This window comes from Poeciliopsis prolifica, unplaced genomic scaffold (assembly GCF_027474105.1).
Source record: "Poeciliopsis prolifica strain line A6 unplaced genomic scaffold, Auburn_PproV2 SCAFFOLD020, whole genome shotgun sequence".
Lineage (NCBI taxonomy): Eukaryota > Metazoa > Chordata > Actinopteri > Cyprinodontiformes > Poeciliidae > Poeciliopsis > Poeciliopsis prolifica.
In genome coordinates, this window is record NW_026562395.1 from 72,133 (window position 1) to 99,143 (window position 27,011).

General features: G+C 38.5%; 2 protein-coding genes across 2 annotated transcripts; one reads left to right on the forward strand and one right to left on the reverse strand.

Annotated features, from left to right (window-relative positions):
- Nucleotides 1–4,774: 4,774 nt before the first annotated feature.
- LOC129368934 (protein phosphatase 1 regulatory subunit 14C-like) lies at nucleotides 4,775–21,852 on the reverse strand. Its single transcript, XM_055044111.1, has 4 exons — nucleotides 21,503–21,852; nucleotides 9,597–9,680; nucleotides 8,926–8,958; nucleotides 4,775–7,688 (listed from the first exon to the last, which is right to left on the reverse strand). The coding sequence occupies exons 1-4, from the start codon at nucleotides 21,734–21,736 to the stop codon at nucleotides 7,614–7,616; spliced, it is 426 nt and encodes a 141-aa protein (XP_054900086.1). The 5' UTR covers nucleotides 21,737–21,852; the 3' UTR covers nucleotides 4,775–7,613.
- Nucleotides 21,853–23,363: 1,511 nt separating this feature from the next.
- Nucleotides 23,364–25,788, forward strand: LOC129369104 (iodotyrosine deiodinase-like). Its single transcript, XM_055044432.1, has 5 exons — nucleotides 23,364–23,679; nucleotides 24,206–24,403; nucleotides 24,531–24,690; nucleotides 24,785–24,941; nucleotides 25,100–25,788. The coding sequence occupies exons 1-5, from the start codon at nucleotides 23,487–23,489 to the stop codon at nucleotides 25,280–25,282; spliced, it is 891 nt and encodes a 296-aa protein (XP_054900407.1). The 5' UTR covers nucleotides 23,364–23,486; the 3' UTR covers nucleotides 25,283–25,788.
- The last annotated feature ends 1,223 nt before the right edge of the window (nucleotides 25,789–27,011 follow it).

A 27,011-nucleotide genomic window follows, 5' to 3' on the forward strand; every position in this document is an offset into this window, starting at 1 on the left:
CTCCAAGCTGTTGTTTCACACAAATCCCCTCCAGACGAAGACGGCCCATTTCTTTCAGCTCCTCAGGTTTTGGGTACGGTCTATTTTTTTTCCCTATTTCATATTTGTTTAAATTGCATGCCTCAGAATCCCAGAACAGGATTAACTCGGTAGGCTTGTTAAGAAAAAGATGAGACCAAGTTTCCACAAATCTGGCTGTGATCAAATGTTTTGATGGAAGGCTGATTGATCTGTCATTAACTGGAAAAAAAATAGTAAAAGACCCCAAACAGATAAATCTTGATATTTATTGCCCACAGAATGCTTGTTTTTTTTTTATTCCTTGTACTAAAAGGGAAAATCCTTAAAAGCATGTATGCATATATTTCTTTGACTTAAATTAGAGCTACTGCTTGCCAGACATTTCCCACTCGAGGATTCAGATCTCCGGATTATTTCTAGGGTTCTTCATCGAAGGCCGCACTCGCCTGAGGGTGGGGGGTGGTCTGTCAGGGAATAAGCCGATTGAAGAACTGATTGATTTCTAGAGCGAGTCTCTTCATAGGGTCACTTGATTAGCTTCTATTTTTGTTCACTGGGAAATCAACAAGCTTTTAGGCCTTTGAACATCAGGATAGAGATCAAATATGTTTCAAATACAAGTGAATTGGTTGCAGGTAATCAACCAAGAATCAAGAACAAAAAAATCTATTTTTTACACAACATGGGTAAAAGTATACAAAATTAAGTACAGACTACAACACTAATAAAATAAGTCTTTTTTTTTTTTGGTTATCAAGACTTATATATGTAACAGTATTCTGTGAATTATCTATGCAATTGGTAACATATTTTTCTACATGTGCCCCAAAGATGTCTTCTGTTTTGATATGTGTGGTAAAAATATCCTCTTTATTTAAATAATTTGCTAGAAACAGATGGCATTGTAGAATCCCCCAACAGGATTCTGCCCTTGTTGTCTAAACAGTCTTACCCTTCCTGTGCACAAAGTCACATTCACAAACACACACACATTAAGCAGTCTCTACAAAGTGCATGGGGGTAAAACCAATCTCATTCCTTTGTGTTTCCCAACAAAGCGGCAATTGCAATGAAGCAAACGTCTCAAAAACAAGTAGCTCATGCTCAAAACGGGTCAGAAAGCATATGGCTCTGTGCTTGTAATGGTGTCCTTAATTGTAAAGCCCTGATTTAATCCTTTTCATGGGTGCACAGGTATTCTAGTCATTGTTTATAGTGTTAGATTACCAATGAATTGTTTTGATAAAAACCAAAGATTATGAACCATTACATAAACATCTAAATAGTATACATACTGACTGAGTCACCACGGCCCGTTGCAAGAATACGTCACCAAATGTCTGGGTTGCCAGTCACTCAAAACTGTTACCATTTTCGGACAACTTTCATGATGTGCCATGTGTTGTTGAAACATCCTGTTCAAGGGTTTCTGCAGCTGTGGCTGATTCTCCTGTTCATCAGTTTGTACCCCCAGTTCCTACCCATTCATTTCATCCCAGCCTTTTTTACATTGTGTCTATTTACAAACCATTTCATAGCTGTTTCCTTTGGTTATGTATTACAATATTCACTGTGCTAGCGATACAAAAATCTCATGTAATATTTTACATACACCTTATTTCCATTGACAGATGGTTCATGTCCGTGTTGGGTTTGATCGACTCTCATGGAAATTATGATCCCCATTTCAAACAAAGCAAACTCCTGCTTGTTGATACTGTCTTGCAATTCCTTACAATACACTTAAGTGGATTATAAGAAGCTCTTGTGAGTCACTAGGCAGGTAGGAACTGAAGCATGATTTTAAAATGTCTTATAGCCAAAGTTCCTTTTTCAGACCTGGAAAAAAAATCAGGTAGTATTCAAATGGAAGGGTGCAAAATAACATGGGGGAAACTTGGACACACTTTGACTTTTAGTTCTTTAAAAGTCTTTATTCTTTCTCTTTTTTTCCTAACTGTACAAATATCTACAAAGTAAGGAGTTTTTCCATTGTAAGTGAATATGTCACATACTGTAACTATTCTTGTCTTTGGAAGAGAACCAGGGTAAAGTAGAAATTGTTTCACTGTCAGTTTAAACCTAAACAGGTACAGTTTGTAGTTCTTGTATGTAAATGAAAACATTAACTATCAAGCACAAAATTCTCAAAGTTAGGAATCAGAATGAGTCATGCTTCTCTTGCTGTTTGCCACTGAATAAAATGGGTTGAAATACTCAAGAAAAAAAGACAACCTCTTAAGTAAATATTCTGGAGGAAAGATTTGCAAAGACCTGGACATTTCAGGCTTGGAGTGATTTAAATCTCAGTGGAAACATGCAAAAAAGTCTGCATGCAAATCTAAACACATCTTGATTTCAGGGCCTGGAGTCTATTAAAAATATTTTGCAGGCCTATTATCACTTGTCCATCTCATTAAAGAAAAACCTTTGGTCAGACAAAAAGCTTAGAATCGAATCAAATTTGATGTGAACATATACAAGGCGGGTTTGGATTCATTGTTTCATTAATTTACCATGAAAATGTGCTGTCCTGTGCATTTTTAGGCTATAACTTTACTGCACAGTGAAACTTCAGTGATTTTTCAGAACGACTTGCAGTACTCCCTTGTTTCTGTGTGGATCGTAAAGTATTCCATCCATTTTCTCCATAAAATCCTGACTCTACTGTAACCTGCTTTTGACTAAAGTGGCTTTAAATCGGTTCTAAACCCAGCAGCTGTACTGGTAAAGGTAGAGCAGAAAATAATTTAGCAGACTGTGTGATGTCGAACGTGCCTACATCTTTTCGTGCTTGGAGTTGGAACATTTATGTGTAGAGTAAAAAATAGAATGGGTTCATTGTAGTGAAATTAAATTGATCTCTCTTGAGATTTCAACCAACCTCCTCAACCCCCACCAACACACACACACACACAGATATACACAGGGTACACAGGGTCTGTAGAAATAGAACACGTGTATGTAGTATTCATAATGTAGAGGAAACATTGTTTTAAGTGGTTTGCTGGAGTAAAAGTCACGGTCGAGTAGAAATAGAGTAGTAGTAAGTATCCAGATCTCGTAATGCAGCTGGAAATATAACTGTAGTCCACTTTGTAAACCACAATTTCCTATTTCCTGCTACTTATTGTTGATCTATCCTTTAAAATGGACTTAAAACAAAGTTTGTGGTTGTGTATGTAACAAAATACATAAAGGTTCAGGGTTATTGGTTAATTTTCAAGGCACTATCACAGTGTATCACAGTGTGTAGCTTAAATGCATAGAATGTCTCAGAGGCAATAAAGTGAATTGCCTGTCATGTGAATGATGAAGCAGGCCCACAGCAGCTTGAAGCATCGCCTCATTTATGTGATGTTGTGTGAGTTTCACAGTGGTGGACATGGGTGGTTTGTCCTTCAACTGGGGACCGTTTTGGAGATGTTGTCCGTGCCACTTTCCATCTCTCGCTGTTTTCAACTCTCTCTGCGCTGCCCCTGTCAAAAAGCATCTTTTCAATCTTCATCCCCCCACTTCTCTGTTTCTGTCTCTGTACAGTGCTGTTGTGATGGATCACCTTACCGACGAGAGAGAAGACGGGCAAAACAGCAAAGTAATCTGTAACAGAAAATGTAGTATGGAAGAAGAGACTGTAAACTGGAAGAGGAGAAAAGAAGATATGCAAAAAATAATATTGAGTTCATTTGGGCTATTTTGCTTGAGGATGTTTCTGTTTCGTTCCCGAGAAATGCTCAGCTCTGACAGTAAAGTCTGCCAGCAGCTATCAATAAGGGCACATTTGTCTTTTCACATTATGTCACGGACTCAGACAGGCTCCAATCTTCTGCCAAACAGCTATCATCTTTTCACATCGGCTTTACCCCACTCGAGCACCATGACCGAGCGTGCTGGTCCAAAGCTCGCTGGTGTGCAGCCAGCTTACTGAAGCGAGCCCTCCGAGTGGTGAGGGAGGCTCCTGTCTTTAGCTATTCTCCTCACATTCACCTTGCAGTCCCAATTATTCAAGGCGGCACGCATGCATGAGCGCAGCCTGCCAGGCCCAGCTGTGAAAAGTGGGTCATGGAATTTAAAGGCACAAGCAGCCCAGTTTCAGCGCTTGATTGTGACGGCACCAGTCTGGCACCGATCTGTGACGGCATCAGTCTCACCACCCCGTAACATTCAGCAGCGTGTTTGTGTGCAGGTGAAAGACCCTGTCTGTTTCGCAGAAAGTTTTCTTCTTAAAAAATAAATTGGTAAAGATGCAAAACCACCACTTTCACATTCTCTTGGTGGGAAAATAAGTGGCCACATTTTAACATTCTATAAACTGTACTTCTGTTTTGGTCTCTCTTGAACATAAGGCTTCAATGAACATTTCTACCCAGCAACAGGGTACAGTAGGCCAGTAGGCTAGCCCATATGGGGGGTAGATGCCTCACTGAGGAAAGCTAATCATGCACACACTGAGCAATAACGTCATACCCTGATGAGTTCTTTGCGGAACCAGACAGCGTATGGGGGTGTCCTACTAATCTACTGCCAACTATAAAGATGTAATATGCTCCTCGACACACTCATGTGGAAGAATATCCCACATGAGCTGCAAAGCTGCAAATGGACACATAATGAATATTTGTGAGTACAGTAGTCTGACATTTATACCTTTTAATATAAATAAATACTAACATGCCAGAATCGCATTCCTCTGTAAGAAAATTGCACACACAGGAATTTGTTTTTCAAACAATACACAAGTATTCTGCTTTTTTTAAATTTATTTTTATTATCAGCAAAAAACAAACCACACACCACATTACATTTTATAAACAGGAATACTCATTGTGGATGTACGAAATAAAAGTTCAGCTTAAAACCTGAATAGGTTATTCCTAGCATCAGTGATAAAAGCAACAGCATTAATCATTGTAAATGTATAAAAAGGAAAGTTTTTAATTTATCAAATAATAATAATAAAAAAACACAACTTTGGGCAAAAAATATTTCACCTCAACATGCTACTTTAAAAATTCATGCAAATGTAAAGCTTTCTAAAACAGTCACTTTCAAAACACTCTCCACATGAAATCCAATAACTTAGAAAATATCAGCCTCTTGTCCCTGAACTGATCCTTGAGAGAAAATAGTTTAAATAACCTCAACAAAAACCCAAAATGCATCCCAATTTCCATTAATGGCTTCATCTGGCAAACATACGATCTTTGTTACATGTTATAGCCTTAACTGGGCAAGTACCCACTGAGAAAAAAAAAAAAAGAAAAGATAAAATCCAGTTTTCAAACAGACATGTTTCTTTCAAACACATTTCTCTGGCATCATTCATCAGTGAAAACGCTTTTTTTTTATACACAACTAAATTCTGGGAAGAACATCAAAATCAGCACCATTTAAATTTTTCCTGGATTCTTTCCAACGTGACACTCACGTTGACTCCACAGTAATTGATCTACAAAGTCATACATCTTAGGCAAGTCAAAAAAAGATGCTTTTTTTTGCTTAAATATAAGGTTATATTATACTCTCTATGAATCTCTGATTTAGCATGCATTTGGGTGTCTCTCTTATGCTTTAATCCAACATTGTTCTGCTTTTTTCTTTAGAAGTTGATGGATCCAGTGGCAGGTGTAAGCCTGCCCTGATCTAACTGGTACAACTACTTTGCAAATTACTGAGCCCAAAGCCATAAAGCATGATTGTATCAGAGTCTACAGGTTTGTTGGTGTTGTTGGTGTAATAAAAGGCCACCATCATTAATTGATACCTTCACCCATTCTTTTAAACCCGGTAATATGCAGTTGCAACATTCTCTGCAAAATGCAAAGGTTTAAACGCCTTAAAGTTTGTATTGACTTAGTTATAACCTAAAAAACAGTCTGGTTTAAAATTCAGTGTGAGATTTATGATTCGTGACATATGATGTTTTGGATGTGATACGTTTGGCACACCCTCAATTACAGAACATGGCTTATTGGAGTGTTGCCTTTCAAATGGATCTAAAAAGTTACAACGCCTTTGTTTGAATGGGAAATTTTTTGGGATGCTTAAACTTTTCCACTTTTAATATGACCTTTAAGCATCTCAATAAAAATTTACAACTTTAGTATTGTGGGAAAATTGTGGTGTTAATCAAAGTGGCTCTGATTAACACTAAATACAATTCCACAACTGTAGTGGGTTTTTCCATGTCAGAGAGAAAGCCATGGTTTGCGTAGAGCTTTTAAATCATCAGAAGGATCTCAATGTCAAAAAGAGTCAATCACAAGAACACAAAATACAATTTCACAATTTTGAATTGCAGTCTGCAAACTTTGCCAGGTCTTGATGCATGAGGGTGGTGTGATAATAAAATCCAAAGGAGTTGCGACAAAGCATTACCTTGTGGATGTGCAACCACATTATTGTTTTTTTGGGGGGCGGGGGGGTTTAAACCCAAAAATTGTAGTCACTTTTAACATTTCGATAGTGTGAACTCTTTACAACCAATCTACTGCTTCAGAGTTTGACCTCACGACATTTACTCTTCAGCTGTCGGTAGCTGAGGCTTGCTGCTGACAAAATTGGAACTCATCCTGAATGTCCTTAAAGGCAACATTGTCCATTATCAGAAAATTCATGTTAGCAGAGGTAAATGAAGCCAATGAGAATAACCTTCAATGTTGGAGCATAAATGGTCACATCAGCCCGCAGACGGAGCACAAAGAACACGATCGATGAAAGGCTGCCAATCATACAGGTTTTTGTAGTCTCGAACAGAGAACTGCAACACCCATCATGCCTTGCTGAGATGAAAAGTACAACATTAAATAACTAGCAAAAATATTGGTAATGTTTCGTTAAATATATCGCCACTCCATTAAGAGGTTTTACATAAAACAAAAGAGTGAATAGATTCGTAATGTATAATTATAATGCGCTTAAAAATCAAAAGAACAGCTCTCCTTCACATGTGATAGCACTGACATGATGTGGACAAAAAACTGACGAGAAAAAACAGCTGAAAACAACTTTTGACTCAAGAACAATAAATAACCACTTTTTTTGACGTAACAACAGACACTCCAGTAAAAGAAGAAAAAACTTATAATGAAGAATTGTGTTTTTATGGAGCTTCAGCTGATTGTGCACCTATAGTAAATATTTTTTTTACCACCTCCCTTGATTAATTTTGTCCTTGTTTTGTTTTGAAGGTTGTTTTTTTTATTCTTTGGAAGGTTGGTCTTAAAAATGTGTGAACTGAACATGTAGATTTAGGTGGTGATATTTTTGTTATAAATATACTCACAGTCCAGGAACATTCCTGGTCTTGACATTTTATCCTTCGCTCAAAACACACACTGTTTTTTCGTTCTTTTTTTTTTTGCGTAAGTAACTGTCAACAGTTATGTTATCATGACTTGTAATCCTCTGTGCTTTAAAATGAATGACGGGTGCCAGATTATGGATATTGTGGTGAATGTTGGCAGATTACGGGGTGTTTCCTAGAGGTTTGATAAACAATTCTGTATTACGACACTTTATGTTGGGTGAGTAAAGTAGGTGAAGCTGTAGTGACATAGTTTATGGTTGGTAGATACTGGACAAGTAAGCCATTATAGGCCCTTCTTGGTTGGAGCGCTGAGTTTCCTCATCCCCCTTATCCTGCACAGCAACTCACTGACAAAGTTCTGAAGAAGAAAAGTAAAACAAAGTTAGACTGTTCAGAAATACACATTAAATTCAGTGAAGGAGTCATTTAAATGCCTTCCTGAAAATTTATTTTTTGAGTCTTCAACCTTTGTTCAGTGCTGGTTGGACTTCGCAAAGCTATTCCTCATTTCAATGAGTAGATAACGGCCAAATTTCCCAAAATAAGTAGCTTAAAGTCATTTTCAGATGCACAAGAATCAACACTTTAATGGACTACAAAGGTAGACAAGCTAAATGAGCTAAAATCATTTCAGATTAAAACACACTAGTACATTTAATTATTTAATTTAATTGATCAAACATTGTAAAGATTATTGTGACACGCACTCTCAGAATCAAGCAAGAGGTTATGTCAAGGTCTGGTTTCAGTGTTAACTACCTTATTATACAGGACAGTGCTCACGATCCAATTCCAGATGTCTCCCCCTTCCTATCTGCATTCATCTTTTACCCAGCAGGTGTTTTTTCATTTAACCCGAACAACCCACTCTGCCTCATCACTCCCCCTCTCACCTCATGTCTTTAATCTCCTGTTATCTTCCCCACTCTGCCTTCAAGAAGCAATCTCACAGTCCTTTCACCTTTCGTTCACATTCATCTTGTATATCAATTACCCCCTGTCTTTCACTTCTTATTTCCACTTGGCTGAGAGGAAGGGTATCTGTGTGCACCATTTTTATTCCTGAGAGTGGGTAGGTACAGCCGAAATGTTACGAAAAACACATTTAAACAAAGTCCAAATGGGTACAGAATTGTTTTGAGCATCAAACATTGGTTTTAGGGTTCCGTAAAGCTAAATATAATTAATAGGTATTTAAAAAAAATTAGTACTGTTATGGAGTTATGTAGTTGAAGGTGTATAGGTTGCATAGCTCAACAACTGTTACTGTAGCTAAACAGCAATGACCTTGTAATAAAACCACACACAGTGACGATGACAGATGGGGGAAAATTTGCCATGTGTGGAATTAATGTGATTGGTTTTTAAAAACTTTAATCATGCAAATAGCCTCATGCAACCTCATCTAAAACCAGACTCTTATCTCTCTGAACACGTCAGTATGTATACTGCAAGTAATGAATATTATGAATTCCTACATCAGGTAGCTTATTTGTGCTTGTGCACGCATAGTTAATTAGGTATTCATTAGCATACTAGAACATGGTGAGTGCAGGCTTTGCCTCTAATGGTTTTTGTGCTCCAAAGAAGCTCACCTCTGTGGGTTTGAAGCAGTCTGTTAACGATTCCTGTGAAAAGAAGAGGGGGAAACAGTTGTTAGGAGGAAATTATTTACCGCTGTTTTTAAAACCTCAGCAGATTCTGCACTTCTAACTCTTATTGACAGAAACTCACATTCTCCATTGGTTGTTGGAGTCTAGCCTTCATTCAGATGAGCATATATGTATTTAATTAAATGTTCAAAAGGTTCTGAGATTTTACGAATAAATTGCTAATTAGCAGACTTGAGGAACGTTCACAAGTCATGTCTCTCAAATTAAGTGTCAAGTCTTTAGGACCTGAAGGAAGCATGCTCTCATCAAATGCAGGGCAGCTAATCTGCCAATAATAAATAAATTTCAGACTTTGCTTAGACAAGAAAGCAAAGTTTACACAAAGCCTTACACAGCAACTCTTGAAACAAACTAATAATATCCAAGTTTTACCTATGGGTATTTAATTTATTACAACATGTTTATTTTTACCAATTGCCTTTATATTCACATGATATTAACAGTTATATCTTTACTGAATACCCAGACTGCTTAAGAACCAATCAACCACCACATCTCTATCAAGGATTTCTCATTCGCTCTGTGACCAATCATCTCTGCGAAAGACTTGTAGATACACACAACCACATACACACATATAAACACACATTTACCTGTAGTTTGCTGGCTCTCTCATCATCACTGTTGACCTCCAACAAGTCATCAATGTCAATCTCTACCTCTGGCATCTCGTCCTCCTGAAACACAAAATAACCCTTTGTTAGAGAACAGATGGAAATGCTTTAAATGTGCAAACAAGATAAGAAAGTAGAATATTTAATTTAAAAAAATGCAACTGGAATATTTGTGTTGGCAAGAGGCTTATAAACACCCAAACCACTCTGTGTGCCTGCCTGCTAGGGACATACATCATTTGGAAATGTCATTGTGCCGGGGTTGGGCCGTTTAGCGGCTCAGTGGTTGGAGGCTGCTTTCAGCTCAACACCACATCAAAGCTCCAATGCTTCATTTTATTTCGCCACAAGGTTTTTGCAGAGGAAGCAAGCAGGGAGGATAAACCTTTCCCCCAGACACCGCATGACGTGTTCTACAAATGCTGTCCTTTTGGGAAGCATTGAGCTAAGGCTCTTAAAGGAACTGAGCCTGGGAATCCAGTTGTTTTTTCACCTTTGTTTGCTTGACATTTACAACAAACACTTAAGCATCTGCTGCTGTCAAACAAGTCAGTGGAGATATTTGATCACCTTCTGCTATCTTCCAAGTGGGTGGTCAGGTTTTTGTGAGCAACCCAGGCAAAACTCTCTGGGGTTATTTTTGCACATTGTTCTTTACTTGTGGTTTACTTGTAGGTTTTGTTTCATTACTTTGAAACAAAACCTCTGCTCAGAATATGCTCAACTTGCTGAAACCGTTTTAATCCGTTTCCTCTTTGAAGATTTACTGACTATTTTTGTTTGTTTTTTGTTTGCAACTTTTTCAAATGCTCTTTTTTTTTCTTTAAATTTGATGTGAACATATTCAAGATATGTCTTTTTTTCTATTCTGCCATTTGACATTTAAATCCATTTTGCCAAAAATAATAAAAAAAAGTTTTTTTAAGCCAGAAGGCCATATTTCTGTCTTTGTTTCACAAAGATTAAAATGAATCTCCTTACTGACGCCAAGGAGGTTCAATCTAACGTACAGCGGCACGGAAATGTTGCTCACAGCTACTTGCGAACCATCGTTTCATAACAATGCCTGTGAGATAATTTCTCATCTCTACTCTAACACAGCAACAGGAATGTTATCCAGGGCTCATGTGTATGTGTGTGTGTGTCTTTCATATAGCCAGGAGCACAGCATGGTATTAAGACAAAGAGCATTAAAGCAGGGATGATATTAGCTCCCAGAAATGTAGTCAGTCGGCTTCGTTCTGTGTGGGCAGGATAATAAGAACACACTGAAATCAGTGCAAATCATAACCATTCAAGTAACAATGCAAAAAAACATGCATTCTTAAAGTCTAATGCTAAAATCTTCCAAATGCAAATTAATATGACAGAACTGTTGATGGGAAAAGAAGTAAGCCTGTGGAGCAAATCTCCATAAAACTTGGGTTTGATGGTTAATAGATTAAATATCAGTTGAAACCAGATTTTTGCGTACACTGTATTATTATTTTTTTTTTGCCACTGTCTGACATAAAATTCCCTAGTCTTTGTCTAAAATTATTTGCTTGCTCAATGCCAGATGAATAAGAGTAGATTTTGTTTTTGCATTTTTATATGATTTAATCTTTATATTCTGAAGTTTACTTATGTTTTCTTAGTACTTGGTAGATTTAACTTTTAAAACATGTTGGATATCCTTTGGCAAGCTTCTCACAGTAGTTTGCTGGAATGTTGGATCATTCCTCCAGGTGAGCTGCTTTGGATCCCACCTTCCTCACATAAAACTTTTCAGCTTTGAGACAAAAGGAGGCTTTTCACCACTTCAGAATATTTACTTTATTGTCCTTAGATCTATTCTGGCTACTAGGGTTTGACCCTTTGGTAGACTTATTTAGACACACGTTATTGTCTGATGTTTTTCCATGTTTCCATATACTGATTTCAAAGTTGCACAAGTGTACTACTTATACCAAACAGCAGCTATTGGTGTTAAATGACTTAACTATAGTCTCAGTCAAGACAAATGAAGCAAAGTGATGTAATGTAGAAAAATAAAAAACTCTGCCCTTGTAACCGACTTTGGTCTGAACATTTAAGTTAACATTACACAAAACTATTTCCATTCATAGTTCAGGTCTTTGAGAAGCAATCAGGGAAGATCTTAAACTAAATCTTCTCATAGGTTTTTATTTGAATGAAGCTCTGAACTTCTACTGGTTCAATTTCTGACCAGAAGGTGAACGTTTACCCCAGTCAGAAGTGTTCTAACAGGTTTCCTTCCAGGATTGCCCTCCTGCTATCTTTCTGTCAACTCAGTCCATTATCTAAATCCGACAGATGACCTAAAGTGAATTGATGACTCCACAAAGTTTGTCCCTTGGAGTTTGAGGACAGGAAGCAAAGGTCAGTCCCCTCAGTCTTTCTCTCTATCTGTCTGTGGGGTCATCACTCACTCACTAACTTCTGTGAGAGTCTGATTGTTTCACTTGTCAGCAGGCAGTCCATCACCCTACATCCCTGTGAATGGTGATGACATCACACATGGCTGGAGTGTGAAGCATGACCGTGAGCAATTGCCAGGCTACATAAAAAATCTTGATATTAAAAGAAGCTGTCACAGGAAGACATTGCACATATTTAGTCCTTCACAGTGGAGTGTGAGTAATTATATTAGTCTGAATCCATGCAACTACTCCCAATTAGATTATTTTCAGTGCCTGCAGCAGGGAAAGTTAATAGTAACTGCAGACAACACAAGTAAATCATCTATGCAAACATTTTAAAATAAAGAAGCAATTGCTAAAAGTGCACTTAAATCCTTATTTGCTACACGTAGAAGTAGCAGTTGGTTATTATTATTATTATATTTTTTTTAATTTTTTTTTTTTTTGCATTTGCATTTGCAAATGAGAGAAATAATGATGAAAGACATGGTGTGTTCAGAGGATATGGGCACAAGGAGCAGTGTTTTTTGTAATCAAGGCAACTTTGTGAAGACTGTGCGCGAGAACCAGCTATGAACTGAAAGCCCGATAGAAAAACACAAAGCTGGACTGTGAGCCTGGCAATGTGTGCAGACAGCTGAGAGCTCATCTGTGTCAGGCTTGTTTTCACCGTCAGCTCAGCAGCCGGCAGCGTTTTCATTCTGGTGAATCTAAGCTAATGCGAGAAGCCCAACCCTGTGAGTCAACACAAACTCCATTTAGACCTTATTCAAACAGTGTCTCTGAACAAAGGTGTGAGCAATTGCTTTACTTGAATGAATGATTCACTGACATCCCTATTCATAACCCTCTTATGTGAACCAGACAGGCCGGTTTCATATAATTGCAGTTCTAAAATAGATGGTTATCCACAAGCTAATAAAGTCTTGTTGATGGTTTCAGTTCATCAATATCCCCAGGTCAAATGGACTGTCTATTTCATCAGCTTATTAAAAATTATGTTTGGGTTCAGGTGTTTACAGATTCGCCTACGTAGTTGTTATATGAGCAAATGTTGTTTCTCACTGTGGATTCAGTGTAGAAGTAGACTTCTAGAGTGTCCTCTTGTCTTCTCTTTCTGCTTCTTTACATTTTCACTTTCAACCCCACGCCACTCCCTTTCTTCTTCTGAAAATGGTTGCTCTGTCGCACACACTCTCAGAAAAAAAAAAAAAACATAGAAGTTTGTGGCTCTGACTTTACAAATATGAAAGTTCAAGAGGCACGAATACCCTTTTCACCTCACTGAAGCTGAAAGGCAAGAAAAAAAGGAAGAGAATGTGGTCCAAAAGAAGCAAACATAAGGAATCTAATATTAAATCCTAAAATTGTGATTGGTACAGAACACACAGAGAAGCAAAACAACAGTTGGTAAAAGCTACAAGATTAACTACAATAAGAAAGACATACAACTCAGATGCAGAGAGATGAAGCGAGCACCGATAAGTGGGTCATTGTGATGATGATGATGAGGCGAAGGAAGAGGAGGATTGTGCAACACTAAAATCTCCCAGCTCAGCTTTCTTCCTCTATATTCTGCCACACTGTGTCACATCAAAGTGCCGGGGAGCTCAAGGTGGGCTGAAATCATCCCCTGAAATTAAGTTATTAAGGGTGGAGGAAGTAAAAACACAGAGAATTGACAGTGTGTGATGGGAAAATGACTGTCACTGTAATTTTGAATGGGAAAGATTCAAAATGAGGGAAATAGACAAACAATAGAAGGAGTTCAGAAGAGAAGAGAGACTTTGCCAAGGTTACTGTTAAGGCCCTTGTGGATTACGTGGCTCTTGGCCCTCCCCCACTTTCAAACACCTCCCTGTTGTCGTTTGGTGCAGCAGTTTGCTGAAACCATAGAGCACGAAGGATGTGACTTTACTGGGTGATGCTAGCAGCTGCAGTCACAGCTCTTTCTCATGCTGATTCAGCTACTCCAGAGGACACTACATCAAATAGGAGAACTGCTAGAAAACAGAGGATTGGGACAGAAAAATCCTAAAATTAACATTGAACATACAATTAATTAGCATGACAGTGACCCTCTAAACTTCTGCATGCATAAAATTAAAAACATTTACCCTGACTGTAAACTATTAGTGTAGTAATACCACTGTTTTCAAGTGGATCTCTAATATTATCTTTAACATAAAGCATTTCTGTTTTGTGTGCTGTGGCTGACATTTATATACACTATTTCATAAAGTTCCTACTGTCTGCCATCAACTTAGACTGCTTAGTCAGTCAGTCACTGGTTGAGATAAAGCTGCCAACAATTAAACCATTTCTCTCTCCAACTTTTTATTTTTTATCAGAATAGAAAGTACGTCTATGTCAGTTCTTTTGTTTCAAACTTCCAGTCAGTTGAGATGGCCGAGGCAGGTTCTTCCTGTGTATGGGGAGATTTTACTTTCCACTGTCTCTGTGTGCTTGCTCAGTATGAGGAATTTATGTAAAGTCAATGCAAGTGATTTTCTACTGTCATTCCGTGCTGAAAGACAGTATGGCTTGTTACACTAATTTCAATAATGAACTGACCTTAATGAACTTTGTTAAGTAGGATCAGTTGGAATGGACACGTTTTTGAATTGAAATGGCATTTTTTGGTCATGTGCCCTGAGACGGCATGTTGTGAACTGGCATTAAATAAATAAACTAAATTAAAATTGAACTAAACATTTTCTTTATTAGGACAGCAAGAAACATCTATACATATTTTGATTGGAGAAGTTCCAGAATGAAGTTTTTTAGAGAACCTTCAATTCATTTCTTCATATCTTCATGCATGTATTTTATAGTGCATGTAAATATCTGGTTTCACTTTTTTGTCTCTTTAGCTGTTGATTGCGCATATTCTAACCAGATTCTACTGTCAAGCTGACCACATTACATTCATAACTTGAGTAAACACAGCATGCACTCCACTAAGCTTTTATTAAACCTTATTCTGTATGAGCTCAGATGATGGATGTTTCACAATCTGCAGTTAATTATTCTTAGTGTCTTCTATGTTGTAACTAATCCCCCTCTTGAAGCTCTTCATAAACAGTTTCCATCAGCAGCCTCATCAACAGCTCACATCTACACACAGTGACATGCTGTTGCTAGACAGAATCACCTCTGGTTAAAATCCTTGTATATATTTAACAGTTAAATAAGCCTATTCATTCTCTATCAGGAATATATCAGACCTGGACATGTAAGGCAGATAGATATAATGTTACTGTACTCGAAATCCAAACAGTTCTTCCCTGAGGCAAATGAATCAACAGCTGAAGCCAATGTAGACCTTTGCCCTCAATACAAAGCGAATGATCGGCATAAAAACATAGATAGGATTGAGGTCAAAAGCAGTCAGCCATCCAGCAAACAGAACAGAGTGCTAAAGAATGTATTTAAATGAAAAGTTTCTCGGTTTTTGAAAACTGTAATGTAGGTGAGAATAAAACAAACTAGCTGGAAATAAGATCCAGATTTGTTTGAAAAATGAAAGCACTTCCTTACTGAACCCATGCAATTTAGTTTTTGCATGAGTCATTTTGCACATGCAAAGGTGGATAAACAGCAAATGCACTCTTGAATAGGAGCTCATCCGTCTGCCTTTTGAGAGTCAAAACAACCATCGGCCTCTTCTCTTTTTCTGCAAATGCAGATGCTGTTTTGCATCTCCTCCTCCAACTTTGGAGCGCACAGAGTGCGAGTCGATGTTTTTAAACAGCGTGTTTATTGCCGTCCTGACAGAGAAACCAGTAGTTAACCAGGTCTAGTAGGTATGAGGATAAAATGACTGAGAAATGAACTGATTTTAAAAGTAAATTATCGATCAATCAATCATATTTATAATACATTTCACCAACAAAGCAGTTCAAAGTGCTTTACATCATAAAAACACAAAAATCAACAATAAGAATAGGAAATTGTCAGGATTTCATTCATTGATATTAACTTAATCCAGGCATATCTTGGCTGACACAGCTGACACAATAATATCTATTCCTCAGCAGCACACAGAATTACATTTCAATGTGCTACAGGTCACTGTTTGTTTGGTTGATATCTATTTGATTGAAACCCACATGAAGAGAGTGAGCGTGCTGGAAGGAGGATCACAAAGTAGAAGTGCAGAAGCATGAAGTCAGTTGAGGTGGACGAGTGCAGACAGTGAAAGGAGGATAGAAAAATTTAGCACAAGCAAAACTGAACAGCCAATAAACACGCCATAACCTTTGTGCTCAGTGTTGATTATTGAAATTGACACTCAGTGCTGCCAGTGTGTCTCAGCAGCTGGTGGATTTCTGCTGGCCGAGAGGGCTCCTTGTCAACACCTCTGATTTGTTTAGCAGCAGATGCACGTGTGTGTGTGTGTGTGTGGGGGGGGGGCAGGTGGGGGGGGTGCGTGTGTGTGTGTGCGTGCAAGTGAAATGTGTGGACGTGTGCTCAGAGACAGACACTCGGCGAGTTTCTATTTTGATCCATCATATCTAACTTTCCAAGCATGGATATTGTAAACAGAAGACTGACCTTTCTTCATTTCTCAGTCCGTCGATCAGTCAGTGCAGCAGTAATCATTTGATTAATAGCTCCAATTCTGATAACCGGAGATGTATGTGGAGTTTACAGTGACTTGCAGAAGCCCTTACCCATGGAACCTTTTCCACATTTTGTCCAGATACTTCTGGATTTTATTTTTAGTGAAAAACCAACACAAAGTAGCACATAATTGTGAAGTGGAAGGTTGCATTTTCTTCCATCAAGACACATCTGCAGTACAGACTAAGGCCTTCTTATGTTTTTCTTTGCCAAGCTAAGCAAGCTAAGGCAGATACAAAACATAAGCAAACAGCAATTTTCAAGTTTTCCCAAAACTCTCAATTAATATGATTGATTTAGCTTCCCACCACATACGACTTGTAGACCAAGTAACTCAGCTTTGGTCTCTCTTAGTCACAGCATATCTTTCAACATGTTTATTGTCTCCCCTACATTGCTCCTTAAACTGGCCTGAAGAGGCTCATAGGACCTCTTCAGGCCTTTTTTCAGCAATGGCTTTCTTCTTGCCACTCTCTAACAAAGGCCAGATTTGTTGAGTGTCAAGAGATAATCCACCTGAATCATGGTTCTCTGTGGGCCCTCCAGAGTTCTCAGGGGTCTATGGGCTGCTTTTCTGATTGAATAGAACATCGCAGCCATGGTTGATTTTGGATGAATTAAGGTTCAAAGCTTGAGATGCTGTTTTATAATTACATCTTTTCTTCTTTGAGGTTGCAATGTCACAAAGTGAGAAAACTCTTTATTAGTAAGAATGCTTGCAAGGCACTAAACTTGCTTGTTTGTTGTGTGTGCTCATAGCATGATGCATTAGGTAACTCAGTATGTAAAGTAATACTCCTGTCAATGAGTGCCGATGTATATTTTCCCAGGCGTGCTATTGAACCGGTGTAATGACTTGGGCTTGAATTCTACTCTTCTGGTTCTATGTGAGGCTCACGTGGTTGCTCTTGTTCCTCGGCAAAAAACACACGACATGCACAGGGGAGGAAAAATCTTCCCGTCTCGACTCGTCAGATGGTAAGCAGTGAGAGACAGAAAGATGAAAGACATTTCATCTTGAAAGTGATACTTGGAGGTTAGAAATCAGCAACAAAATGCACATTTCTCTTTTCCGTACACATATTCATAAACACAAAAATCACCTGAAGGCATTTTTTACACAAAATTCAGTTTCAAACTTGCATACCTTATATAATCCATGGACAACAGGAACAGCAGTCAGAAGCAACGGTATCAACCACAAGAAGGTGCTTCAAATCAGGAGATTGTTTTTGCTCCATTTGGTCTGAACATGTACACTGACCAGTCAGATCACTGTCATGCTCATCAGTGTATGAAAAGTCACCACTGAGCAACTGTTAAAGAGTAGCCCAGTCTCTTCAACCTAAAAAAAAGGCCACATGGCCTCATACAAACCCACAGACAGTAAAAGCCTCAGGGCAGAAGCCTTGTATACCAACAGACCCTGAGCTGGCAGAGCCACTGAAAAGTAGGGCATTTCTTCCACTCATTTGTATCTGAAAGGCATAAACATGACAAAGCATGCAGAATGCAAGTGTATAATGATTTACTGCTGTCCAGTAAGAGTTTATGTCTCGCATTATCTTCATTGATTGCTCTCAGACAGACAGATCCATCAGTCCGTTGACACATTTTGCCTTTTAATCACCTAAACTGGATCTCAGCATTAGCAGGCACTCAATTAGAGTCCACTTAATCTGTTAAAGAAGAGAAGGAGTGTGGTGGTGGGTCAGTAGTTACAAACTAACAAGGACTTTTGTCTTCTTTTGTTCAGTTAGCATAACACACAGTGGCTGACAGAAAATATATATGTGAGAAAAAGACTGTTTGTTCAGAAAAGAACTGCAATGCAAAGACAAACACTGAACAGCAAATTGCATTACTAATGGAATCTGTTTAGTTCATTTTATCACATTTCTGCCTCAACAAACAACCGGACTTCACTGACAAACTCAAGCCCCTATATCACAGTCCCCAATGTACTATCAGGTTTTCTTATGAAACTAATACAGTGGATGACCTTTCAGCAAGAACAGCATAGTCACCTCTACATGTATCTAACACACACATGCTTAAAGAACACTACCGAAACCAATTTGGGTTTCAGCATGAAGGTATTTACAACAGTGGTTGGAATGTGACGTCCTGCTTACAGTCATGTCCATAAAGATCACTAGTATATAGTAACAACCTCCTGCTCAAACACTCGAGGAAATGATAGACATCTTTAACAATGTGCTGAAAGTACAACTTGTCGACATCATCAGGGACTGCTTTCACTATCGGCTTTTATTGAAATCCTTCCAAATCCCAGTTCAGCTCAGGCTAATAACGCTCTGGTTATTGGAGAGCCGTAGGGGGATCATCATGGGATATTATATTGGCTAAGTGAATAGATATGAAAAGATGCCCTGCTGGTGTATGGATGTACACACTATATGGAAAGAGGTCAAATGGACAGGATACCATGCAAGAGAAAAAATATGAAAATATATTAGCTCATAATTAATCTAACATTCAATTTGCATTGACTAAATCCTGCTGGTGGAAGTCTGACATGCAGCCAAGAACTCAGTCAGCTTTGAAATGTTCAGCCATTACAGTTGGAAACAAGGCTTCAGCTTATTTTAGCTCAAATAAGAACCACAACAGAGAAATAAGCAGGGCTATAAAGAGAGGGAGAAGCTCACAAACCCACTGACAGACATGAAAAGGCATCGGTCTGTGTTAGAGGTCCTGTAAATGCAACACTCATGGCATTTTCAGCATGAGGGAGGGAGAAGTTTGGAGCGTCACACACGTGTAGAGTTTATTAACCTCATGTGTGGAAAATATTTGCATTGCAACGCTCTCTCTTATTGCAGAAGGGAAGGTATAAAAACCTGTTCTGGCAGTTAGTGTCGGACTGTGATTTTTTTTTTTTTTTGCCTGAGCTTAGTTTCGGTACACAATGCACAAATCACTTGATATTTTGGCACGCTTTGTTTTGATAAAGCCGCAATCTTTAAAGGATTGTATTGGGAGTATACGTGATAGACCAAAATAAAACCCAGCACAATGGCCAAGTGAAAGAAAAAATATATTTGATTTTCTTTGTTTTTGTTGTTGTTGTCTTTTTCAAACAAAAATGTAAAAAGTATTGCGTGCGTTGCTATTCAGTCCTTTGGGGCATGCCTCTACCTGTAAACCATTCTGACATGAATATGCTTTGATTTGACTCATTCCAGTAGCTTTGGATTGTGTTGAGTCATTGTTCTGCTGGGAGGTGAACTGGAGTCTCATCTGTTTTGTAGCCTTTAACAGCTTCTCTTTCAGGATCTCCATGTTTTCAGCAACATCCATCTTCCAATCAAACATTGCCAGCTTCACGTGCCTGAAGAAGAAAAGCATCCTCACACCATCCGTCAGTGTGGGAATGTTGTTTTCAGACTTCAGCATTCTTCTCTACATTATCATGGCTAACGATTAATCCCTTAAATGGCTTTGGTGCTCTTCGGCTTCAGTGATGCTTTTTATTGGTTCGAGTTTTTTTAAAACCTGTGAAGCTTTGGAAGAAAACCTTCACTGAGTAAACAGGTGATTTCTGAAGGCAATGGGTGGCATTTCACAGTATCAGCCACATTTTCTTTTCGATACACAGTTAAGCTCTTATTAATGTTCTCCTGTCTCATAAAATCCCAATAATTCAAGGTGTGTGTACCCCACTCCACCCTGGTCATTTTAGAATCTCTCAGTGGCGTAATCTCTGTGTGGATTATACCATTGATAGATGGAGTGAGCCACGCACATACATAAATATATGCCTGACTGGAAGTGACAGATGTATTGTGTGTGAACATGTGTGTTTGTGCAGACCCTTGGCATTAGGGAGAGGGTTGCGAGCCAGAAGAGGTGATTGGCTGGGGAGGAGAGTCACAGCATCAGCACATCTTTTAACCCAGTGCCCTTCTTTCCATCTTCTCAACACCCCCACATGGCTCTGCATGGCAGCATAGTATATGTGGGAAACAGAGAGTTTATTGGAGGGGGATTTGCTGCTATCCGGACCTCTGACACACTCTCTCTCTTTCTTTCTCCACATGCGCACACAAGGCCTCCCTTCCCCCTTTTTAAAGTGTTAAAGAATGCGACGTGCAGACGTGCGCACGCACAGTAATTGGGGTGGCTAATATAAGGCGCAGGGACAGATGCACCGCAGAAGAGTGAGTATAGGTTAAAAGGGCAAAAACCGTCGCCACATAAACGTCAAACGACTGAACTGGGACGCACGCGCCATCTCATAAACCTACAATAAACCGAGCAGCTGGGGGTTTGCTTAAAGGATATTGATGAAAGGACTGTCATTAGTGTCATTTACGAGAAATTATACGGTCTATGTAAATGGATGCACACAGAATTCCCTTTTCGCAACTGCAAGCTTCCTTGGAGGTGGGGAAGCGACCGGTGCGTAAAAGGACAACCATGCGGTTTCTCTGCTGCTGCTGCTTTTCCTCCCCGGCCCAGGCATCCCTTGCTCAACGACAGAGACAGAGATAACAAATAAAGCTCGGCACACATAGATGTCTGAAAGCCTCAGCATCTTGGCGCAAAGGAAAATGAGAAAGTCAAGCTCCTGGATGTGAAATGTTGATGTGTGATATTGTTATGATTTTGAGTTTTCATGTGTAAAACGTCTGTTTTACACATGGAAAACAGATGCAGCTCTGATTTACTGACACTACAATTAAAAAAAAAAAAAAAAAAACGACACAGAAACACGCATAAAGTAATCTGCACTATTTTTTCCCGGTCGTCTATCTTCTTGTGCATTTGAAGGGCCCCCCGCTGACAGAGGGTAACCCGTCCTTTACTCACCTCACAGTCATACAACTTGCTGAGCTCCTCGATGATCCATTCTTCCAGCACGAGTCTCTTCCGCAGCTCCTTCCTGTCGTACTTGACCGTCACTTTCCCCTGCTTCTTCTGGACAGGGTCCTCGCCGTTGATGGGGCCGGAGCTCACGCAGCCCACACCGGGCGCACCTTGGAAGAAGACGCGGCTGCCTGCGGTGGGCAGAGGGGCACTGGGTTCGGTGCTGGCGGCCGACATAGCGGGATGAGAGGGTTTGTTGCTTTGTTAAATGTGTTAATGGAGTGGACAGGAGGGGAGGGGGGAGAGAAAGACTGCGGAGCTGCACGGCAGACAGGGGAATGTGCAGCAGCTTTTAAACAGTTGCTATTTAAAGCGCAGCGCCGTAGAAAGCCGAGAGGGCGGAGCGAGCGCTGCAAGAAATGCTGGATGGCAGACGTCGAGGTTTGAGGTGAAATAAAAAAATAAAAATAAAGACTCCAATTAATAATAATAATAATAATAATAATAATAAAAGAAATTGTGGAATATGGAGATGACAATGGAACAGAAACACAAAGGAGTTTACTACAGGAACGCCGCATTAGCAGGTGAAGGTGTTTAAAAATGTACATATTCAAAAATAAGTCCGGTTAACAGCCGTAAATCATTTTTTGCAGTGAATCTTTCGATTTCCCTCAATGGTTTTCATTAGCGCACCATGTGTTAAAGACAGTTGCGCCATCAAGAGGCGGGAAGGAGAAAAATCCGCTTCCCAATTCGGACAATCATTTTACTTACAGGCGCAGATATTAATGAACACCGAGACGTCTATTCCAACAATTTAGTTCAAAATCTGAAACTCAGATCGGTCACGCAGAGTGATCTATATTACAAGTTTTTAACTTGCAGCTCATAAAAACTGGACAGCATAATGAAATTCAGGACATTCTGTTTCAGATCTCGCCGCCCCAGAGATTATTAGTGCCAAAAATAATTGTTCAAGTATTCTTGTTTGTAGCTACAAACAAACAAAATCTCAGTATCCCTATTTACATTCTTTTCATTTAGAGAGAGAGAGAGAGAGAGAGAGAGAGAGAAAAAGAACTTGGCCAAATAATTTTTGCGCCACCTATTGTCCGAATTCATCAATAACACCATGGTAGAGATCAGGTTTTGTTACTTTTCGTCACTGAGAAAACTCTCAATAAGTTTTCCGTAATTAAATCAAATCTCATGTTGTTGGCTCAAATAGGTACACTCCTTGTTTTTGGAACTGAACATAAAAAAAATGTAGTTAACATTCGGGAATGGTATAAATTTGGTCAACAAGTAAAGGTGATTGACCCTCATTGGAATTTTCACAGATGGATTTAAATTAAAAATGTCCTTAAAATACATAATGTAGGTATTTCTACCATCAACCACATTTCTAAATCTTTTGTTTTTAATTTGGCTCTAAATATCACAAAAAAGAAAAACAAAGCAAAAGATTCAATTCAATTTAATCACACAGACAGATTCAAAGGCAGTTGCATTTGAATTTGAACACACCTCTTTATAGAAGCTTCTGAGATTTCCAAATCTGTTTGTTTCAGAACTGATAAACCATAACAAAAAAATTGCTTATATCCCAAACACTTTCATTTCATTTGCTCCATGAAAATCAATATTTTATTAAAGGTTTTTGTTAAGTGTTTCAATTTGGATTTACTATTCAGTTTGTAGCACAGGGAGAAGAAAGTGGAATATTAACCTCGGTACAGGACTTTGAAACTTAAACTTGCAGACTTTTAGGTTTTTTTTTTGTGTGTGTGTGTGTTTTTTGTGTGACCTGGTGATCCTTGGAATTGTTTTTTATCAACAGGGTGCCAAGCTCATACGCCTTTCCCCATGTTCTGACTCAGCATAAAGGCCCACTTCAGATAACAGAGCAGTGTTTTATAACACAAGGTTTGCACTCAGCAACGGTACAGTAGTTCCGCTCCCACTAGCAGGAGCTCAGTCAGTCATGGCTCTCCTGTCTGAACTCACACCCGTCCTCGCTCTGATCCTGTGCATGGTGGCCGGCTTTTTGTTTCTGAAATCTCGGGCACCAGAGACCAGTCCGAGAGTAGCAGAGCAAACCAAAGAGCCTACGAAAAAGGAGGTCAGACCCTGGGTGGACCAGGACTTGCAGGATGACACAGAAATAGCAAGAGGAGGTAAATTCCAGTTTCTTTTTACTAGTCAGAGAAAAATAGGATTTTTATGTTTTGCACTTGCATCGGATGCAAAAGGCTTTACATAAATTAAAATAAAAAAAATAACAACGAGCAATGATTAAAAACGGACATACAACACTAACAGTCATATTAACAAACCAAAAAATAAATAATGAGCAAAACAAGCATGGGGAAGTTTCTTGTGTTTAAAACCTTCATACGTTATGCATAAATGTACTCCACATTACATCACCGAGGTTGAAAAGTACCCATGCATCAATGGAATCTATTCGATTTTCTCAGACATAAACTTTTTAACTACTTTGAATAACGTATTGAGTATAAGATAACTGGTATCAATTGGAACTATTAATACCAGATAATTAAAGTTTATACATCTCAAGGATGTCAGAGCTCTGTGCCTTGTTACGGCAGACTATATGTTGGCTCTGTCTCCTTTTTTATTTACATTCCCCGATTAACAAAAATGTCATAGGCACGTTTCATTTCTTTGAGATCATTTTAGATGACGATGAATGGGTGGAGAACAACGAAGAGGAAGCCCTTGCACATGTTCCCTATTCACCACAGCGCTACCCAGAGGAGACCATGCTGCAGAGGTCCAAAGACTTTTACTCCTTGATGAACCAGAGGAGATCTGTCAGATTCATCAGCCCCGAGCCAGTCCCACGAGAAGTCATCGATAAGGTCATCCTCACTGCAGGCACGGAACTTATCAGTTTGGCTTTTTGCTGCATTTGAAGATCAACAAAGGCCATCATAACTGGGATTTTTAAATCCCATCAGTTTATTTTTAAATGTGCTCATCAGCTTGTTCTATCTCTTTTTAGGGACAGCACCAAGTGGTGCTCACACAGAGCCCTGGACGTTTGTTGTAGTGTCAGAGATGGACACAAAGCACAAGATCAGACTTATTGTGGAAGAAGAAGAGGAGGTGAACTACCGCCAGAGGATGGGAGATAAGTGGGTCCATGATTTGGCCAGGCTAAGGTGAACATATTTACTTCACATCTTTTTTACCATTATGATTATGATTAAAAGGACAGAATATGCCTAATAAATCACTCTTGTTTCTGCAATACAGGACAAACTGGATTAAAGAATATTTGGATGTTGCTCCATACCTGATTCTCATTTTTAAACAGACTTATGGGATTCTACCAAATGGCAAGAAAAGGACCCACTATTACAATGAAATCAGTGTCTCTATTTCTTGTGGAATCCTCCTGGCTGCTTTGCAGGTTAGAAATACAAAATATTCTCTGAAATACAAATGACACAAAATGAAATGAAAATTATTGTTTTAAATAATTGTCCCAATGCACAATTATGTTCTCTGAACATTTTTCCAAAAACACAGTATAATCTCAAACAAAGAATCTGATTTTTTGTTTGTCAGAATGTGGGCCTAGTAACCGTCACATCAACGCCCCTAAACTGTGGCCCTCAGCTCAGGCTCCTCCTCAAGCGGCCGGTCAACGAGAAGCTGCTGATGCTGCTTCCTGTGGGTTATCCTGCAGCTGACGCCACTGTGCCAGATTTGAAACGGAAGAATCTGGAGGAGATCATGGTGGCCATCTGAACAAATCAGAAAATATAAAATGTGGAAAAGTGTTCAAATGTCTTTTGAAGAACAAATACTTTTAAAATTCTAAAACTACTTATTGCTGCAAAGAAAAAAAAGGTTTTAGTTGGTATTTTTTTGTATCAGCAGTACTTTAAATAGCAAAAAAAAAAAGTGTACTAATGTTGATGTATGTTCTCCACTCAAGAATGCTCTCAGTCATCTATGTAGGAAACTATATGTTATTGCTCTTCTATTTTCTTTTTTTAATAAAGCAATTAGTAAAAAAGTGTGAATGTTGATATTTTTGTTGTATTCCCAATTTTTGCTCATTAAATTTGTCCTTGATCAGTAGGTGTAACACTTAACCTTGTGATTCTTAAAACATCGGCCAGTGGTTCTGTTTTCTAAACCATTATTGCTTGCTCATTTGAAAATACATGTGAAGGCAATACTGTGGTAAAGTTAAATAGATGTTTAATACTGCTGCCAAAGGCTACTAAAGAATGGGTTGAAAAGATAAATTGATATTGGCTCACTAAACGTGCAATATTTGGGTTGAAATAAAAAAATATTTTCCATCCATTTTCTGTACCTACTCTGCAGGGAGTGCCTATCTGCATCAATTAAAAGGTGAGAAGTGGGGAACACACTCAACATGTTAATACTCAATTCTGATTCGTTGCTGAGCTCTACCTTGTTGTGATATAACTGACATAATTTAGATGTGACCACTATCAGACTTTATGTGCCTTCTACACTCCTGACGTGAAATGCCTGCACAAAAGATAATACGATGTTACGTGCAACACATTGTTTTCAGAAGGTGTACGCTTCTTTTGCACCTTGTTTAACATTTTCTCTTGTCACATTTCAGTGTTGCTAAGTTGGATGAAATGTAACATGACAGTCCAGATTTAGGTTGCACTGAAAAACATTGGATATGAATTATATATGAAAAAGATTTGTGCCTATTATGCATGTCCATACTATATAAAAATATATTGCCAGAAATATATTTGGTCTACTCTTTTCTGTGATAAAAGTAGCAATACAAATACACACACTCAACGGACATTTAATGAGGCTCATGAAACTTACAAACATGCTTTTGGATTAGGAGATGAGAACCCAAGAAAGAACCTAAAAATGCACTTGAAGAACATCAAAACTAAGTCCAAATAGGCCCCAGCTGGTCGAAAAAAATTAAAACCAAGAAATTAAAACTGTATGTCTATTAGCAATTGAATAGAGTTGAATTTGGATAACAAAATTCAAAATTTTGCTATTCATTCAATATTTCATTGAATGAAATATTGCCTTTTACAGTGTGAATGTGAAGCAACAATTCACCAATTCTAACTCTAAAGGATATTTTTAGATTTGAAAAGTGAAGGAAACCTTTTTCTGTAGTGTAAATTTAAGACATGATCACAATCCATAAACAGTAACTTTTTACTTGTCATGATTTACTAACTGTTGTTGCCTATTTAAAATCTATTTCAAACATAAAATTTTGCTTTACTATTTGTACTTAAACCAGACTTAAGTAACACAATTATATATATTTTTACACACATTTAACTAAAATATAGGACAGGAAAAAATGTGTATTTTTCTTTTTTACACGTATTTAACTAAACAGGGAACATTTAAACACGGAACTGTTGGGGGAACCAATGCGCTGTCGTTGTGTGAGTCCTGCCCTTAATGAGAGAAGAAGAAGAGACGCCTCATTGCGCAGGCG

Excerpts from the sequence above, each read along its gene's own strand:
- LOC129369104 (XM_055044432.1), top strand. The coding sequence starts at position 23,487 with ATGGCTCTCCTGTCTGAACTCACACCCGTCCTCGCTCTGATCCTGTGC. Across the intron at positions 24,691-24,784 it reads CATGATTTGGCCAGGCTAAG|GACAAACTGGATTAAAGAAT; the intron begins GTGAACATATTT and ends TCTGCAATACAG. Across the intron at positions 24,942-25,099 it reads TCCTCCTGGCTGCTTTGCAG|AATGTGGGCCTAGTAACCGT; the intron begins GTTAGAAATACA and ends TTTGTTTGTCAG.
- LOC129368934 (XM_055044111.1), bottom strand. The coding sequence starts at position 21,736 with ATGTCGGCCGCCAGCACCGAACCCAGTGCCCCTCTGCCCACCGCAGGC. Across the intron at positions 8,959-9,596 it reads AGAGAGCCAGCAAACTACAG|GAATCGTTAACAGACTGCTT; the intron begins GTAAATGTGTGT and ends TTCTTTTCACAG. Across the intron at positions 7,689-8,925 it reads ACTGCTTCAAACCCACAGAG|AACTTTGTCAGTGAGTTGCT; the intron begins GTGAGCTTCTTT and ends TTTCTTCTTCAG.